The sequence below is a fragment of the Suillus paluster genome (genome assembly GCF_016628075.1).
Source record: "Suillus paluster strain FC165 chromosome Unknown EDB91scaffold_214, whole genome shotgun sequence".
Taxonomy (NCBI): Eukaryota; Fungi; Basidiomycota; class Agaricomycetes; order Boletales; family Suillaceae; genus Suillus; species Suillus paluster.
Window position 1 is genome coordinate 1 of NW_024537774.1, and position 17,483 is coordinate 17,483.

Sequence of the window (17,483 nt, forward strand, 5' to 3'; positions counted from 1 at the left end):
GGGTTAGAGCAACACCAGAGAAACTTGCTTCAGGACGAAAACCTGGTATTCCTCCTCGATTCGACATGGCGTTGATATCGAATGGTCCTCACACTTCACACCTGTGTACTCTTGATGGTAAGCTTCATTCTGTGTGGTTTGACGGCAACCTGATTATAGTCTGCTGCAGGTTTGCGAGTGGGTCAAGTCTGTGCTATATTCTCTCTCCTCGTCAATTTGGCGAATACCGAAGAGCCCTAGCTTATGTAGAATGGTTTCACAACCTTTCTGAGCTCGTGACCCTTCATCTTGGATGCTACAAGTGTCGCGCTCGACACAACCAATTTCGCCGCAATGCGGCAGTCATTCATGTTGATGATATCATGTGACCCATGCCATCTCATACCGAAGATGGAGTGTCTGTGGCCCAGAGGTTGATAGGTGGGAATGCATATGAAGCAGCTAATGATTTTTATCTTAATGATTTTATCGACGGTGAATGTTTTGTGCATCTGTTACAATTATTTAGAAATAACGATGTCATTGTATATTCAGTAGACCTGCAAATACTCAATGGTTGCACTTGTAGGAACCCGGTAGCGCGGTGGTAAATTATGTAGTATCCTGTAGCTACATGTAGCACAGTATCAACTCTCGTAGCTACCTGTAGCTACCTGTAGCATAGTATTAACTCTCGTAGCTACCTGTAGCTCACTCGTAACTCCTGTAGCTACCTGTAGCTACCTGTAGCACACTTATAACTCCGGTAGCTGTATGTAGCGTGGGTGTAGGATATATAGCGCTATATACCTCTATGTAGTCTAAATGGGGCCTATGTACCACTACAGTATGTATATAACTACCACCTTGACTACGACGATCTTGGTTTCTTCCTGATGCGTGCTACTGCTGGCGTTTATATAGTAAGTTGTATAGAAACGGAATATATCAGAACGGAAAAGGAAAACATATTGTAGGACACGAGCCGACATCAGTGCATCGCTCGTCAAAGTCCCTTTTGGCTTGGGCTCGGACTTATCACTCTTTCTCTTCTACTATCTCGGATCGTTCGGTTTTCTTCGTCACTGATCCCTCAGATCGTTCGGACTCTAACACAGCTCACCATCCGCAAGAACCTCCCCGGTTGCTGAGACGCCCTGCATCTTCCAGATCCAAGAAAGAGTCTGGTTGCCTTTGGATTGACCTGCCTCGCCTTCTGACATTCCGCACACGTGAGCTGGCTCCAGTATTGGAAAGATGGTCTGCCAGCTAGTGGTGGCTGAGTCCAGTTCAGAACCGTGGTTTGAACTCGAACCGTTATGAACTTGACCGAAGTCCAGTCCAAGGTTCGGGCAATGAGAGGAACCGAACCGTTGGTCCAGTTCCCGGTTCGATGATCTGTAGGAATTGCTGAACCTGTTCGAACAGGTTCGAACCATGGAGATATATCAGACCGGAAGAGCAGATCTGAAAGCAGTATGTTGTAGTCTAATATCAGTATCAGTTGTATCCTTGACGACACGATGTTTCAGAATTCATCACTCCATCAAGTTATGTTCAATTTACACTCTGTCGACCGTGGTAACACGATGCTTCAGAATTCATCACTCCATCAAGTTATGTTCGATTTGCTTGACACTCTGTCGACCGTGGTAACACGATCAACTTATTTTGCTCGTCAGGCTTTACTATCGATCAGCGGCACGCATGCTTGACAACACAATGTTTCAGAATCACTCCATCAAGTTAGTATGTTCGATTCTCAATTGGCGACTCATGTAATTTGTTGTGATTATACAGACATTTCCTGACCTATCATTGAATGATATCTTGAACCCATCACCTCCATTTCCATATTCGACGAGATACAAGGTATATTAGCTGGCAAAGTGACTTCTCATTGACTGAACACATCTCATGATGTCTGACAGCACTGTTGGCCCAAACGGCAAGCTGAAAGATGCGTCCGAAATCGTATGGTACAACGATGCGGACGACGATCAGCCTATCCCCTCCTCATCTACAATCAAGTCTCTGCTGCACCCATTCTTTGCTGGTGCTGCTCCCCCTGCAGCCGTCATAGCTGGTGCCCGTCGTTCTACTCGAGCACCTCGCCCTTCAATGAGGATACTTGATCCCGACAACATTGCATCATCCAGTACTGCCCAAGGTAAACGAAAAGCTGCCGACGATCTTACCAGACGACGGGTCGCACGCAAGATTATTGCAAGCCCTACCACCTCCAGTCATGATGGTGAATCCGACAGTGATGTAGATATTGGTGGTACTGATCTTGATGCAGTAGGTGGTGACACCGAAGCTGAGGATGACGTGGAGCGTGCATATGCATCAACAAAAGCTATGGGAGATGCAGACTGTAAGGCGAGTCACTAGCATTACTTTCATCCACATTTTTCTCATGTACAAACTAGGGTTCGACTTGCCGTCCTAAGGCTGAACGAACTGCAGATGTTCGTACCATCTTCATCAAGAAAGACGATTACGTAGACCCACATACTGGGCTTGTCGAGTCAGGACACGTGTGCACAGTCTGTCAGTAGGCCTCCAATTTTTATTTGAAATATGCCTAAAACTAAAACTGTGTTCGCTAGAAAGAACGGTGTTGCCGCTAGACAATGCTTCTTCAAGGGTAGCATGTCAACCCTCTGTACTCATATCTCAAGGCAAGTTTTCTGCATCAGTGATTGATGTGTTCACGCTGACGACAGAATACAGGCATCCCGACCATATCAAGGTTTATCAAGAACATTGCAAGAAATTAGACATTCCCTTGAACAAAAGGGCATGTCCAAAGTCTGATACAACTGAAACCCTCGACAGGTATATTTGATCCCGTACTGACATTTGACTTCATTAACTTACATTTCAGTCAACAAAGTCTTGATGGGATCATAATCCATCAGCCATGCGCACCTGCATTTACAACCAGCGGCCTTCTTGACTATGTTGTGGAGTTGATTGTGTGCGAGGACAAGGCATTCCAACTCGTGGAAAAAGGCCCATTCCGTCGCCTACTAACTTACATCCGACCATCTTTGTCCGACAACAACATTCCACACCGTAAGGCCGTTCGCCAGGAAATCATGAAGAAAGCAGTGGCTACTGAAGCATGTCTGCAGGACATTCTCAAGGTGGGTGTTTTTCTTTTCTCTTTGTGATATCTACCATCTTAAAGTGTACTCGCTGCAGGACATACCTGGAAAAGTTTCGTTCACATTCGACGCTTGGACATCTGACCCCGGTGATCCATTTTTGTCTGTTACCGGTCATTACATCCATGCGCAACCAGATAAACCTAACGACTGGAAACTTCGAACTGAGCAGCTGGCCTTTTCGCCCATCAAAGGACATCATACTGGAGCAAACATGGCTACTTTACTTGTGCGCACAGTGGACTGGTACGGTCTTCGTCCAAAAGTAAGTTTTCATTTGTTTTTAATCTATGTAATACTAAATAACAACCAGGTTGGTTGGTTTACCTGTGATAATGCATCGCGCAACGACACGTGCCTTGCCACCTTTGCAGATATCATCAACGCTGATAAGGATGCTGGTGCGAAGATGTGGGATCCTGTTCAAGGTCATGTCAGGTATGATCACCGTTTTCGCATCTATATGCTTGCACATCTCACTGTTCGAACAGATGTATGGAACATACCATTAACCTTGCTGCTGGATGTTTTGTCACCACTGTCTCGCCGACATCAGCTCGCAAGCTTCTCAAAAAGATAAAGGCAGCATTCAAATGCGCTCAGCTGGACGGTAAAGATGTCGATCTCGATGCTTTAGAGGCCGACTTGGAGGATGTTGATGTCGAGGGTGACCAGGAGGAGGATGATGATGATGACGAGGAATTTGGAATTGGGGACACAATCGGAAAAGCGCTAGCACTGGTGAAGCAGGTATGCTATCTTGCAGCCCTCGTTTCTACTGACTAATACATATTACAGATTCGTGCATCACCACAGGCTCGCGCTTTTTTTACTCAATTGTGTAAGCAGGCAGATGTTCCTACCCTCGAGCTGATGCAGTGGGTGCGGACACGCTGGGCTTCAATGCATAGCTTCATCTCACGCATGCTGTTGCTTCAGAAGGTACGTCTCTCTCGTATACTATGTTTTAAAACTTAAAGCTAATTATGGTATCTCACTAGGGCGTTAATCTGTTTGTTGAGCTTGCTGACGACAGCGAAGATGTTCCGAACCTCAAAGGGAAGTCCTATGCAGATTTTCGACTCGACAGAAGGGACTGGGAAAAGCTAAGGTTAATGCACGAGGTTCTACAGGTTTGTCATTACGACTAGCTACATTTTTTTATATTCTTCATACACTGACAACAATGGTAGGAACCAGCAAGTGCTACACAAACATTTTCTAGCTCACACGACCCTTCTGTTTGGCGGACGATTCCTGTCCTTGAATTTTTACAAAAGTCGTGGGAAAACATGGCCAAGCTCCCGCGATTTTCCAAAGTCAGTGACGCCATTCAAAAGGCTTTGGAAAATGTTGCAAAGTGGTATGACAAAACGAAGGATACCAACGTATATTTTATTTGCCTTGGTATGTTCTTACTTCTTCACTTATGATGATACTGATGAGTTACCGGCTTTGAAGCACTCGACCCCAATGTCAAGATTGCATATGCCGAACATCAGTGGGACAAGGAGTCATTCGATGTTGGCCTCAATAGGCTCAAACAAGTGGTAAATTTTTTTTCCTTGTGTGGTCGTCACAGGCTGATTAGTGTATCCATAGTTCGATGAGTACTATGTGGCCCCGATCTCTGTTGCTGTAGAGGCCGACAACGAACAAGGGACATCTGACTCGCATGGTCAGTATGGCCGTTCATGGGTGCTTGCAGCTGTGCAAGCACATCTCGCATCAGATCGCACCAAGCTGAACCCTTGCGCTGAACTTACGGCTTATCTTGGAAGTCCTCTCAAGCAGACTGATGATGTTGTAGGTTGGTGGGGGGTGAGTTTTTATGCTATCACAAGCATACGAGTTGACTAACGAAGATTTGTACAGCACCACCAATCGCAGTACCCGACTCTTTCACGCATGGCCAGGGACTACTTGCCCATACAAGGCTCTTCTACACCCTTGGAACGTGCCTTTTCAAGTGGCGGATTGACGGGAACCAAGCGACGGAACCATCTCAAATCAGACATTTTTGAGAGCTTGCAGTTGTTGAAGAGTGCGTACCGAAATGGTCACATCTCCGCTGCCAGTGATGCCGAGCAGCACTTGGATGCACTGATTGCTGCCCTCCATGATGATGCAGATGAAGATAGCGAGTAGTTTTATTTTCTCTTTGTTGTGTAGCTACTATTTTGTGCTATTTCAATGGTCCGGTTCAGGGTTTGGACCCTTGATGAACTGGAACTGGACCGTTATTGGACTGAACCGATGGTCTGGTCCATGGTTCTGTTTTTTGGGAGAACCGAACCATAGGTTCAGTTCTTGGTTCCCAGAATTTGCCAGAGAACTGGACCAAACCGGACCCGTCCATCACTACTGCCAGCCATCCTCTGCAAGTGTTCCACATAGGTAGTTTAATGCGGTTCGCGCACGACGGTACCTTTCACCAGCCTCTGTGACATTGCGCTCGACCTTTCCTAACACGGTAGCGGCGCATGTGTTGGCTCGCTGACCCCAGATATTGACATTCTTGAATTTATACAGGTGGGTACGAAGAAGGAGATGCTGGCGGAGGTCGTTCAATGCATCGAACGCTTGCGCACAGCGCAGTTCCCATTCGAACCGGCAAAGTCGTTTGTCACAGATAGCATCTGGTGTGTGCTCCTTGAGCTGAGAAGGGAGGAATAACCTGATTTGATGTGCCTTCTCCTTGATTGACATGTCGGTACTTTGGGCAGCTCTGATGGGGGCCACAGAGGGCATGTACAGAACCTGAACTTGACACCACTGATCAACCTTGCGCTGCAGTACATTCATGCAATCTTGCAGCTTCAAACACTGAAGATCAGTCGCATGGTCACGAAGCACTAGAAGGTCTCGTAGAAGTCGACGTCTGGGGAGTGGTTTGTTAATGATTGACCAAGGTGGGTGAATTTAAAAATCTTACTGTTCGTCTTCAATGCCAATGCCGGATGAGATAAGGACGGCTGGCGATATTTCATTGTGGAGGGAATTGTTGATGCCGCACTCGAGCTCCTCACTCTCTTCCTGAGAGAGGGTCAACCTGACTGATGCCTGTGTCACGTCTAAAGAATCAGTAGAGGTTTATGTGTAGATACTATGGACAACTTACTTGCTGTCATTGGGCTGAAAGGGTTTGTTGCTGACATGTCTGCTTCCCATTCCTTGACTCCCTGTTTCCATCTTCCTACCTCTTCCGGACGTTCAGTAATGAGTGTCTCATTGAATTCATCGAAGTCCCGCTGATGTTGGTAATGTTCTGGTATAGCAGCCTTTAGTTTTCGTAATAGACTGGTACCTAGTAGTTGATTAGCCAGTGTCTGAAGTAATACAAATGCGAACTTACCAAGATTGGTCACCTTCTTCCAGTTGAAGTCGCCAAAATGATCGTCGAGTGTGTCGTGTCAAGAACCCAGGCCCATTTCGCGTGTGGAGGTAGCAACAGGGTTAATGTTTGCCCACCCGCGCTCCAGAGCTTCACCGTCAGTACGGCCCATGCCTTTAACCAGATTGTGTGAGTAGGTGATTTGACATGAAAAAATATGAGCGGGCAAGTGAAACTTTGGAACCAGAAATGTCGTGATTTTGCCGCCATGTTCGACATGCATCCAATTGGGGTACCGAGCCATGCGTTCCCACAGATGTTTGCTCCATTGACAGGCTATGTCGTATGAGACATTCAAGGTAACAAGGTCCTTGGCATGCTGCATCGTCGAGAAGAATAAGAAATCCATGTTAATATATCTGATGGTCTTATGAGAGACGAGAAGCAATTACAAAAATAAATACGTACTTCTCTCCTTTCTGAAGATTGCCAACAGCGCATGGCTGTTTGAAGTTGTGACGTGCGCAGTCAACAGTCCCGGCTCCTGTTGCTGTGAGGCCATGGGAATTCTTGGTTTCTGCTAGATTGACAGTGCTGTGGCTTACACAAGTGCTTTTCTAATTAAAGAGGTTAGTGATTAAGTCTGAAAATTGAGAGCGTGGAGCACGTACCTCTTGTGGCTCCTTGCTAACATCCTGAAGGAATGCTTTGTATCCATCTTCCTTGACAAAATATGCCCACCCCTTGCTAAGACTGGGGTCAACGCTGTCTGAGGACACGTTCTTCCGCGCTAAACGGAAGTTCGCATCGATTGTGAGGAAAAGTCCATAGTGCCATCTGTACAAATGTTGGTAAGTAAGACACATCACAAGGTAATTCACTCACCGAACTTCTGGAGGGGCGTCTTCCCAACCCTGCGGTAAGTTTTTACTGGCTTGAGGACATGCTGGACAAATGACTGTGCAAGATCCTTCCAGGGTGGCACCAACACCTGCAGGGTCATGTCCTCGCCAAAACCGCTTGAGAAGCGTCAAATTTCGCCACTCTCTAACCATTCTCAATAACGCTTCATAGCGATCCTGTCCATCGATCATGAGCAAGGCAATCTATACTTGAGGGAATCGTTTGCTTACCTTCGGAGCACTGAGACCTGTATTATCCGTAAGCCTGGAGAGCGTCTGCCAGACTTCAAAGGCAGATGCCTTCGATTTGAAAGTGAGAATGTGAAAATGGTGAAGTAGGCGGAAAGTGGCGGCAGTTCTGGGGTCTATAGTTGTCGCTGGGAACCAACGGGCGTGGAGAAGCTGGGTGGTAGAAGACTGAGCAGTTTTACAGGCGCAGAAGTCAATAGCAACCGGGTGAACACCGTTCACATCCAGAACGACAAAATCGTCGTGAAACGCTGGCGATGGGTTGCAACATCTCCCCCAAACTGGATGGCCGAGTTGTATCTGGAGACCGAGGTCTTTCAGGCTAGTGCATTTAAAATGCCTGTCATCCCAGTGCTTCATAATTACCTGGTCATCAGTATATAATACACAATCAATCACATAAATGACTAACCTGGATTCTGTGTAGCGGACTTTCTCGGTGCCTTGAAACTGTGCAGTCCTTGCAATAGAGAGCTGTGCCAAAACAATCCCGACACCGATACTCAGGGCAACCATTGCATTCACTGCTGCCCGGACAGACTTCAGTGAACATGTAGTCGCCATGGCCTTCCAACCGGAGAAGTTCTAGGAGGTAAGCTTCGCATTCCTTGAGCCAGAGCCCAATAGGATTATCCTGAATAAGCCGTGTCGGTAAGTCAGCAAATATAATCAATGTAAATACATACTGCAGCAGTGCGCCCGCGCTTTTTGGGCTCTGTCATCGTTTCGGCCATGTGTTCATTGTAGATCGCGTATGCGATGTCCTCGTTGTCATTGAAATCAAAAAAGAAATCACTTGACCTGGAGTCCATTATATTTGAAGTCACTTGAGAGGGTATGGGTGCACTGCTGATATATGCTGTTGAGGTAGACAGACGACTAGGTCCTCTGATGGTATATGATTGATGTTTATGGCGAAGAATTTGGTTGTCGCCTGTTTCCTCGGCCAATCGTGCATCTGCAGCATGTTGACGTCCAGCCTGCTGCCTAGTGTGATACTCCTGAGTATAATTATACCATTTTTTTTGCAGCTTTGCCAGCTCCTTTTGCCGCTGGCTTTTGCCCATGGTTAGTTGTTGGTTGGTTGAAGTGTACCGATCAAGCACATGAGGTCACGTGCACTAATCTGTACTGCACTAGTACGCCCGCCCCATGTCAAATTATTTCATTGTGGTTCATGTGCATGAAGGCGAGTCCTGATTATTAAATATTCTTAGAGAGCGAGACTGTATCTATTTAGTTTTAAATTTGCAGGATGCCATCATATCTAGTCTACTTTGTACGCTCATTTTTGTCCGACCACAGAAGTGGGTTTTCATCTAACTGAAGTGGGTTTTCGTCTGATCAAGATCAATTTCATTGAAAGAGAATTCAAGCTACTAGTACATTGAATCATCCAGCAGTAATACAATGAGACCATGTTTGCGAAGTTGATACATTCTATATAAATACCAACTAAGACCCTTGCATGAAGGGACTTAACATTCTTGTAGTAGCTATGAATGCACGAGTTATCGTCCGACCACACTCCAAAAGCAATCTGTACTTCTTTTCAACCAAAACATCCCCAACCTCCCAACCAACACCATCATGGCATGTCCTCCCATTTACAAGACAGATCAGGCCAAACTAGAGGCATCTCGTGAAAGACGCCGGCATCACTATGCAAAGTAAGTTATTATACATTTTACGGCCTCACTAGTTCCTGACCAAGTAAATTAAAGAAACAGGGACAGTATACTTCAAAGGCAGCGAGAGCTTCGCATCAGCAAGCCATCACAGGAGATATTGGAACTTCAAAAAGCTCTTGCCGAGGCCTTGGATTATGAAGAAGATGCTACTACATCCGAGACGGAGGCAGACGATGATGAGAACGAGAATGACCAACTGTATGTGTCGACATCATATTTTATAAATAGACGAAATGAAACATAATTAATGACCCACAGATTTGATCTCCAAGTGTCCCTCATTGCTATCAAAAACATCAAGGATGAGATGCTGGCATTAGTCCCAGAACCCTGCGCATTTATGGAGGGTGTCGTCCTTCAATATGTCAAAAGCCTTCCGGATGATGGGAATGGCAAGGGTGACACCTCAATTGTCGACAGTCCAAAACTTAAGGTTGAAGTCTTACTCCGCCATGCAATTCCTGCGCAGGACCAGATCATGAATTTCTATGGAGTGTCAGCTCAGTCTCGCGCCGCTGAATCAGTCTCGCGTTACTTAAACACTGTGCTTGGTTATCTGGAGGACATTCAGTATTTTTTGAACATTGAAGGGGTTTCCAAGTTGACAATTGCCCACTCAATGGGAGAGTTGATGTACCAGAAGGGCATCCATATCTAAATTTATGTATTTCATTCAATCGGTTCATACTTGTAATGCAGAATACAGTTTGCTGTTTGTTCACGCGCTGAACCCAAGTACTGGGAGATGATTGGTCTATAAATGTCAAGAAGTTATTTGTGTGGTTAGCGCGGCGAACCTTAAGCTTAGAACTGGTTGAAATCTCACGTACACCAACATTTTCAAAAAATCAACCCGTAAGCTGTGTGTCATTTTGTTCTATTAATGTTACTTACGAGACAATGCAGCTAGATGGCAGGGACAGAATGGGTGACAGCCGAACAAAAGGAATTTCTGCAGGGATTGTACAATGATTTCCTTAAGGCACAGCTCGAAGCAACCTTGGCAGCCTTCTGGACTGAGGTTTATCGCACCTGGTTTGAAAAATGGCCCGAAATCAGCATCATGTACCCTGGTGTTCCAGACCATGAATCCTTAACAGAAGAGCAGAATGAATTGTTAGGGATCGCGGTCAAAAAAAGGCATCAGGTAGGCATAATTCAGAGTCTTGGACTAAAATTCACAAATGATCACCCACCACACAGCAACTTAGGACATGGTTTAACTACTGATCACAAAGGGGTGGTCGTGCATCAGTCAACGCGATGATGAAATCAATCCATAAGATGCTCGGAAACAGGGCGAAGGGAACTCAAGTTCACACAGTGGCAGAGATATTTGCCAAATCAAGCCACGGTGCTGATGTTCACATCAAGCTGCGAAATGCTATTGATTCCGGTAGTATCGTCACTAAAGGAGAAAAGCTTAACGCCATGAGGAAATTAGCTCAAGAAGCTTACACAGCTGCCAGTCCTGATGTTCAGGCATCTTGCATCGCCACAGTGCAAGCAGAACGTGATGCGAAAGCAAGTGAGGTGCTTAAGCAGAAGCGTGCCCCAGAAGAAAGGACAAACACAGAGCTCGCAAAGTAAGTAGCTGTTATTTGATAGTGATTGCAAATTTGACTTACTGATTGTTGATTTTGCAGGGCACTTGAGGAGTGCCCAGGTCCTATCGCGCATTTCCTGCAAGCAATTCACGAGATGACAGGGTTCCACTGGTCAATTATGGGTGCAGGACCTGACCCTCGCTACAATGGTGACATCAATGTCATCAGGTGAGTTTGAATCACACCGCTGTGTCAAATGTCTGCTAATAAATTTCTTTTTTTTAAAGTTACCATACTGGAGTGAATGAGCAGGGTCAAAACTGGATGCAAGCGACTCCCGAGTTCAATGAAAGACACCTTAAGCCGTTCACTGCGTTTGTCTCGTGTCTTTTCCGTAAGCTTCGCTTCCCTTGGCCATTCATACTGCATACTGATTAATAAATAAGCGGAACATATGAGGAAGACACGGGCACTCAGCTATGTCCCCCCAACGCCCTCTCAACAAGATACATTGGTGCTTGGAGCTGAGCAAGGAGTCCCTGAGCCTGGGATGCAGGTATTCAGTCATGCGCCGTTACCCCCTGCATCTGCCCCGATTGCATCTTTGCTACTCTCTTTTGATACTCCTGACTTCGCTAGTTTGTGTGCCAGTGGAAGCAGCGGTTACATGGAGTTACCGACCTTCGATATGTACGACGATAACTTGAATGTTCCACCCTCATCTTCGACCTCTCTTATGCCATACCTCAACTCACCATCCTCTTCGCCAATCTCCTCATGGAATCGCGGTGCACGTGATTCACAAAACTACACTTCTCCTCCTCACGTTCGATCTCGTGATATACTCGACAGCTTTCTTGACCAGACAGCTCCATCTGATGTAAGTCAGCCTTCTCTGCCGCCTTTCATCGCCTCTGAGGCTCCCAAATTCAACTTCCCTCCGATTTCTGCTCCAGCCGGCGCCTTTTTGGATGTCCCACAACCATTGGGCACAGAATCTGGGGGCAATGCAGCTGCAGCTACTGCGGACCTTGCCCTTGCATCTTCAGCCGGTGAAGACGCAATCACTGAAGCCTCCAATGACCCTCAGCCTCCGTTAGGCACGGACTCGGAATCTGTGGACGCAATTGTTGCTGACGCTCCTCCGACGGTCGGTGCAACAATTGTTGCTGATGTGGCAGCTCCCCAAACGCTCGCTCCAATGGCAGCTCCTCAAACACTCGCTCCAACAATTGTCACTGACGTGGCGGTTCCTCCAGCAGTCAGGAAGACTGGGCGTGTCCGCATGGAGACAACACAACTTGTACAGGCCAACAACATTGGCCAAAATATGAAGCGAGTGAGGCCTGCTGCCAGACATTCCATTGCAAGTGGACCACCAAAGAAGTATGTGTTTCTTTTCCACTCTTTGCTCATCTCATGTCTTTTGAGCAGGAGGTTGAAGTAAATTGATTTATTGACTAGTCCATACATTACTTGTACTTGTAGTAGCATTCACTTAGTACAAAATCATGTATATATTGAGACACTCTGCATGATGAATCACAATCTTGATCATACTCTGAAATCATAGACTTGATGTTGTAAACACGACGGACTTAGGACAATCACACGACGGACTTAGGAAAATCACACGATGGACTTAGGAAAATCTGGGCAAGTAGAAGGCACGTGATGGTTTGAACCACTAGGAACCAGCCAAGGGACAAATTTGGCCGCAGAAGAGCCAGAAGGAGCGGAAGTCCAGAGGGAAGGAACAGGCCTAGATATTTCATCCAAATGAGGCCAGATTTGTTGATCAAGAAGCAAGATCAACGATCAGAAATGACCCAAAACGAGCTACCGAAGCATCTCGACACCGTTATGCATAACGGGACCTGATCAGAACAACCAAAACGAGCTACCAAAGCATCTCGACACCATTATGCATAACGGGACCTGTCATGCATAACGGGACCTGTCATGCATAAAGGCAGTAGCGGTCGAGGGTAAGCATCAACCATACATAACCATAACGTCCCTTAATAGCCATCTTTATGCATAAATATGACACTATAGCCTGAAAGAAGTTACATTATCATACAGTATGAGAGGGTCTTTATAGATTTCTCAATGGTGATTAAGACACTGGAGTGGACACTTTCATAATGTCAATCAGCCCCCTTGTAGTAAGTGTTAACGTTCAAGCTTCAACTTGAATTTATTCGACCCACTAGCTTCAGATCTAGAGTATCCTTTGCAGATTATGCCCGAGGATTGATCTATGTACTCAGCATTCTTCCTGTCGACGGGGTCGATGATGACGATGCCACACTTCAGTAAGACAGACATCATGACAGGAATACATACAGGTTACAATTGTATTTGTTTGTGCATGCTCAAAATGAGCAGCATTGATGAGGTGAAGTTGACGGATTGTGGTGAAGTATCACACCCCCCGCCTGAACATTTCATTACATCCAAACTGATACGTAGGGCCCAGCCCCAGTGGACGATAAACAACAATTCAAAAACAAGATCCAAACTGAGAGTGAAGATTGTAAGTTGTTACAGCAGGTGGTCTCACAAGCAAAGATAATGCGAGTGCCATATCTAGCCTGGTGGTCTGAAACAATTCCTGGTGGTCCATTCTCGAAGAAGATAGAATTACGAACAGATCAGCATCAGCATCAGCACCACATATCAGAAAATCAACCAGATGGGGAATCGAGTGCGAATGAATCATCTACAGGAATCATCTACAAAGGTATACATTGATCGTTGAACTTCAAATACGTAGGCACAGCTAGGGGAGACTACAGGGAGTCTGTCTTATGGACGATGGCCGGGCCAGGTTTGATATGAACCCTGAGATGAGTTGGTAGATTTCAACTGGAACATGTTGAGCCAACTGACAGAACAAATCCTCTTGTGTGGAATCATTCCTCACAAACAAAATATTTCTTGCAATGAAAGTGCCAGTGCGCAGTAGTTGCCGCCATAAAAAAAGACTGACCTTTATCAAAATGCTCTTATGCCACGTCGTCTAGATTTCATTTGCAATGGAAGTGCCAGCGTAACAGACCCTATTGGTAGTTGCCGCCAAGAAAAAAATGACTGGTCTTTGGTATTATCTTCCTCTTGTTCTGCATAGAGAAACATTCCTTACAAGTCACCGAAATTGACGAATAATCAAGGTATTTTTGTGACCCCTTTTGCAATGGAAGTGCCATAGTATAGTCACTGCCGAGACATCACTGATCCATACAATGCCTCTTGCCTCGCAAGTGAACACGAGGGATGTATGCAACTTCTTTGGAATGGAAGTGTCAGTGGTGATGTTCTTATTTACCAACTTGGTTACAATGGCTGATCACGAGGTGATGAGTTAGACTTTCACTAAGCTCACCTGGATTGTATGATTTACATAATTCAGGGGTGCTCGGGACAGCAGAATTCTGCCGAGTCTGCACAAGATGCACATATGAACAATGTTACAATTTCAGGTTCGAAGACCAACTCACTCTTGTTCCCTCCTATCTCACCGACAATGAATTGAGACCGAGGATGTTCTTACAAACCAGAAGTACAACATTGCAGGACGGCAAAATAATCAGATTGCTGAGTCCATGTCAGGAACCTCATTTGCCAATCAGGCCTCTAAGTACTATCTGCGGTGTTACAGATGGTGTTGAGATACTAGGGCCCTATGAGCTCATCTGGATTGAAATATCAAATTACTTACATGATTAATATCCAGGGGTGCGTGTGGGGCTCACCGGCACACATAATTGAGCAGAGTTGCCGAGCCTGCACAGGACGCACATGAGAATAATGTTGTAATCGCAGGTTTGAAGATCACTCACACCTGAGACACGGTCAGAAAAGTTCTATGGGTAGATGCGATGCATATCCCGAGACATATTTATGAATGTATTGATTTCAAGTATGTCCCCCAATTTGAGCAGCATCTGTCGCGGACTCTTATTTGGCTGCGTCTCAGGTGTCATTTTCATTTTCTTCTATCTTGCCGAATAGCTTCATGTCGTTCATGGTTGAGGGTGTGCTTACACATGTCAAGTACAAGAAACTCGTGCATGTTAACGTCAGAGAACAGTAAGATTGTTGTGGCCACGCTTGCTGGTGCTGACAGGTGATATTGATAGTGGAAGGTGGCACAAGTCGATGTTAAGAACTGCAGGGCCACTCCAAAACAAAGAGTCTCTCAGATAGGTCGGATGGGGTATCAGTCTGTCTGCAAGATCAAGCGAATCGATACTCGCCCACAATCTACGATCGCAATATTTGCCTCCAGATCCTGGCATATCACACATAGACCCAAACACTCCATGAATGTCGTTTTGGGAGAAGAATGGGGCTGAGGTGATGACGAAGACGGCAAAATATATTGACGAGACTCATGGTGCATCTCAACCTTCTGGGCAGGGTTTTCTGGGCCATGCACATGCATCATGATGCATGTGGGTGTCTTCTTGCTCGGCCTCCATGGCTAACCTTCCCGCCTCCCTCTCTCTATCCTTCCATTTCCATTCTTCTTGCCCCCCCCCCCCCCCCCCCTCTATCCTATCTCTTTCATATGATGCCGCTCTCTCCTCCTCCAGCCAAGTACTAACGTGCGCCATGAGTTCTCCTTTCTCAAGTATGTCGGTTTTGCTTCAGCGCGTGAATTAGTAAACGCAAGAGGGACATTGCAAGGAGGGGGGCAGGGGTTGAGGTGTGGAGGGCTGAGGTGGCGAGAGGGGTGAAGTTAATGGACCTGGAGGCGGGCAAGTGGTATATGCTGGAGATGGGTGTGGAGTGGAGGGAGGTGCTGATCGAGGCGGCAGTTGTGGCTGTGAGGCTGTCCTGAATCATGGCTGTGATTGAGGTGGAGGGGGCGGGAACTGCATAGGAGGGGTCTGGCGCTGTCTTTGGGACTTGGGGGTATGCATTCTGTATGATGTTGGCTGAGGGTCAAGGCCAGGGCGGTGAAACTCAGGCGGTGGTGCGGAAGTGTGTTGCTGAGTCGGAGGCAGTGCACAGGTGCTAAAGAGTCCACAGGGGCGCACAGAATGGTGCTTGGGGAGCAAGGGTGTGATAGTAGGATGGGGGGAGGGTGCCTGTCAGTGTTAGCAAAAAAAAACTATGATTGTGGGAGGGAATGATGGAATTCATGAGGACATTAATATCCTTATCGATGAGGCCTTTGACGGGTATGTTGTATGCGTTGGCATTGCGGTGGAACTCGTCGAGTGGGAGGGACTTGAACTGTCAATGTTGCTTACTGGACGCACTGGCAGTTACTGAATACAAAACATCAGATCGGGATGTTAGTAACTCAATCGATACAGAAAGACTGGCTACGAGTCTTGTCGAGTCTGTCTTCGAGTGCAATAATAATTTGTTCGAAGGTGTCCATTGGAGAGTTGTGGTGGAGAGCGGGACTGATAAGTTCCCACTTTTCATAAATATTGAAAACAACTGTAACTGTCAAGAATTAATTATGTTCTTGTACTCTCTGGTTGTGTGGGATGTATTCATGGACAGACTAAACTTTGATGAGGCGAACATGTTGTAAGTAGTCAAGACTGTCGTCCCTTACTGGCAGATTCTCCGCACGGGACAAAATTTTGCCTCGGATCTCAACAGTAACGTATAGAAGTACACATTTGTAGAACACAGCCTAGCTAATCTCTCAGTTATCAACAATCGCCAACACATCTAGACCACTCACTCCCACTGCCCATCGAGGGGAATCGCCTCACCTGGCTGTACAATTGCCGCTTCGACAACAAATTCTGAGGTGCATGATGATGATGATGATGATGTGTCAGTACAGTTATGGTACATGAAGGCTATGTGACCTACACCACCTTGTTGTTGGACCCTCAAGTAACGATCAACATTGACGCCGGGGAGGGGAGTGGAAGTGAATTGCAAACTATCATAATGTCCACATCAGCAGTCTGAGACAGGTTTGAATGACCACCTGATACGCACGATACCTGTTGACCTCCAAGAATTTGTACTAGTTGGCCACACCGCCAAACAAATTCGCTGCCACCATCGAGCATCGTCGGATTCCCGGGGTTCTGGAAAATAGGTGAGATTTGAATCAGAACACTTTATCTTGCAGAGACTGACAGTAACATCCCATCCGAGGAAAATACCCCCCTCCTGGGTGATCCGATCCGCCACCATTGCAACCGGGAGGACATATGTACATGTCACCTTCCACTATCGATATCCTTGTCAGCACCAGGCTCGGCTCATTTCTCCAATATAATAGAAGCCTACCATCATATCTGGCGGGGGAAAGTCATCATCGTCAAGTGCGGCTGCCGTGACATTGCCCAGTGACATTAACATCCGGTTGGTCGCGACATGTCTAAGAGCACCGTGGACTGTCACCGATACTGGCATGATGCTATTCAATTTGTTGTTGGTGATGAGGGAATGAGAGTGAATTGGTCTTCAACCCTGCGATTGCAACATCTTTTGTATGTGCGTCCGTGCAGGCTCAGCATTCTGCTGTCCAGAGCACCCATCCAGGTGAACCATGCTGTTACTGTAACTCACTGCCTCATGATTCCCCATTGTGACAAAGCTGCCAGGTACATCGCTCTAGC

General features: G+C 46.4%; 5 protein-coding genes across 5 annotated transcripts; 3 read left to right on the forward strand and 2 right to left on the reverse strand.

Annotated features, from left to right (window-relative positions):
- Positions 1-1,899: 1,899 nt before the first annotated feature.
- On the forward strand, positions 1,900-2,540 carry EDB91DRAFT_1088629 (uncharacterized protein; the record flags this gene model as incomplete). The annotated part of the gene is made up of 2 exons (XM_041316486.1): positions 1,900-2,356; positions 2,449-2,540. 2 exons carry the CDS (start codon positions 1,900-1,902, stop codon positions 2,538-2,540), a joined length of 549 nt encoding a protein of 182 aa, XP_041169098.1.
- A 2,973-nt stretch (positions 2,541-5,513) lies between these two features.
- EDB91DRAFT_1240356 (uncharacterized protein) lies at positions 5,514-8,704 on the reverse strand (the record flags this gene model as incomplete). Its single annotated transcript, XM_041322005.1, has 10 exons — positions 5,514-5,978; positions 6,126-6,226; positions 6,274-6,459; positions 6,574-6,905; positions 6,955-7,103; positions 7,158-7,323; positions 7,372-7,565; positions 7,620-8,003; positions 8,050-8,222; positions 8,515-8,704. 10 exons carry the CDS (start codon positions 8,702-8,704, stop codon positions 5,514-5,516), a joined length of 2,340 nt encoding a protein of 779 aa, XP_041169099.1.
- A 523-nt stretch (positions 8,705-9,227) lies between these two features.
- On the forward strand, positions 9,228-9,986 carry EDB91DRAFT_1088632 (uncharacterized protein; the record flags this gene model as incomplete). Its single annotated transcript, XM_041316487.1, has 3 exons — positions 9,228-9,307; positions 9,362-9,526; positions 9,587-9,986. The coding sequence occupies 3 exons, from the start codon at positions 9,228-9,230 to the stop codon at positions 9,984-9,986; spliced, it is 645 nt and encodes a 214-aa protein (XP_041169100.1).
- Positions 9,987-10,238: 252 nt separating this feature from the next.
- Positions 10,239-12,641, forward strand: EDB91DRAFT_1088633 (uncharacterized protein; the record flags this gene model as incomplete). Its single annotated transcript, XM_041316488.1, has 8 exons — positions 10,239-10,475; positions 10,613-10,914; positions 10,975-11,103; positions 11,163-11,269; positions 11,322-11,755; positions 11,795-12,261; positions 12,364-12,388; positions 12,567-12,641. 8 exons carry the CDS (start codon positions 10,239-10,241, stop codon positions 12,639-12,641), a joined length of 1,776 nt encoding a protein of 591 aa, XP_041169101.1.
- Positions 12,642-15,725: 3,084 nt separating this feature from the next.
- Positions 15,726-17,277, reverse strand: EDB91DRAFT_1256748 (uncharacterized protein; the record flags this gene model as incomplete). Its single annotated transcript, XM_041324224.1, has 6 exons — positions 15,726-15,974; positions 16,620-16,652; positions 16,723-16,795; positions 16,855-16,946; positions 16,999-17,091; positions 17,152-17,277. The coding sequence occupies 6 exons, from the start codon at positions 17,275-17,277 to the stop codon at positions 15,726-15,728; spliced, it is 666 nt and encodes a 221-aa protein (XP_041169102.1).
- Positions 17,278-17,483: the final 206 nt, after the last annotated feature.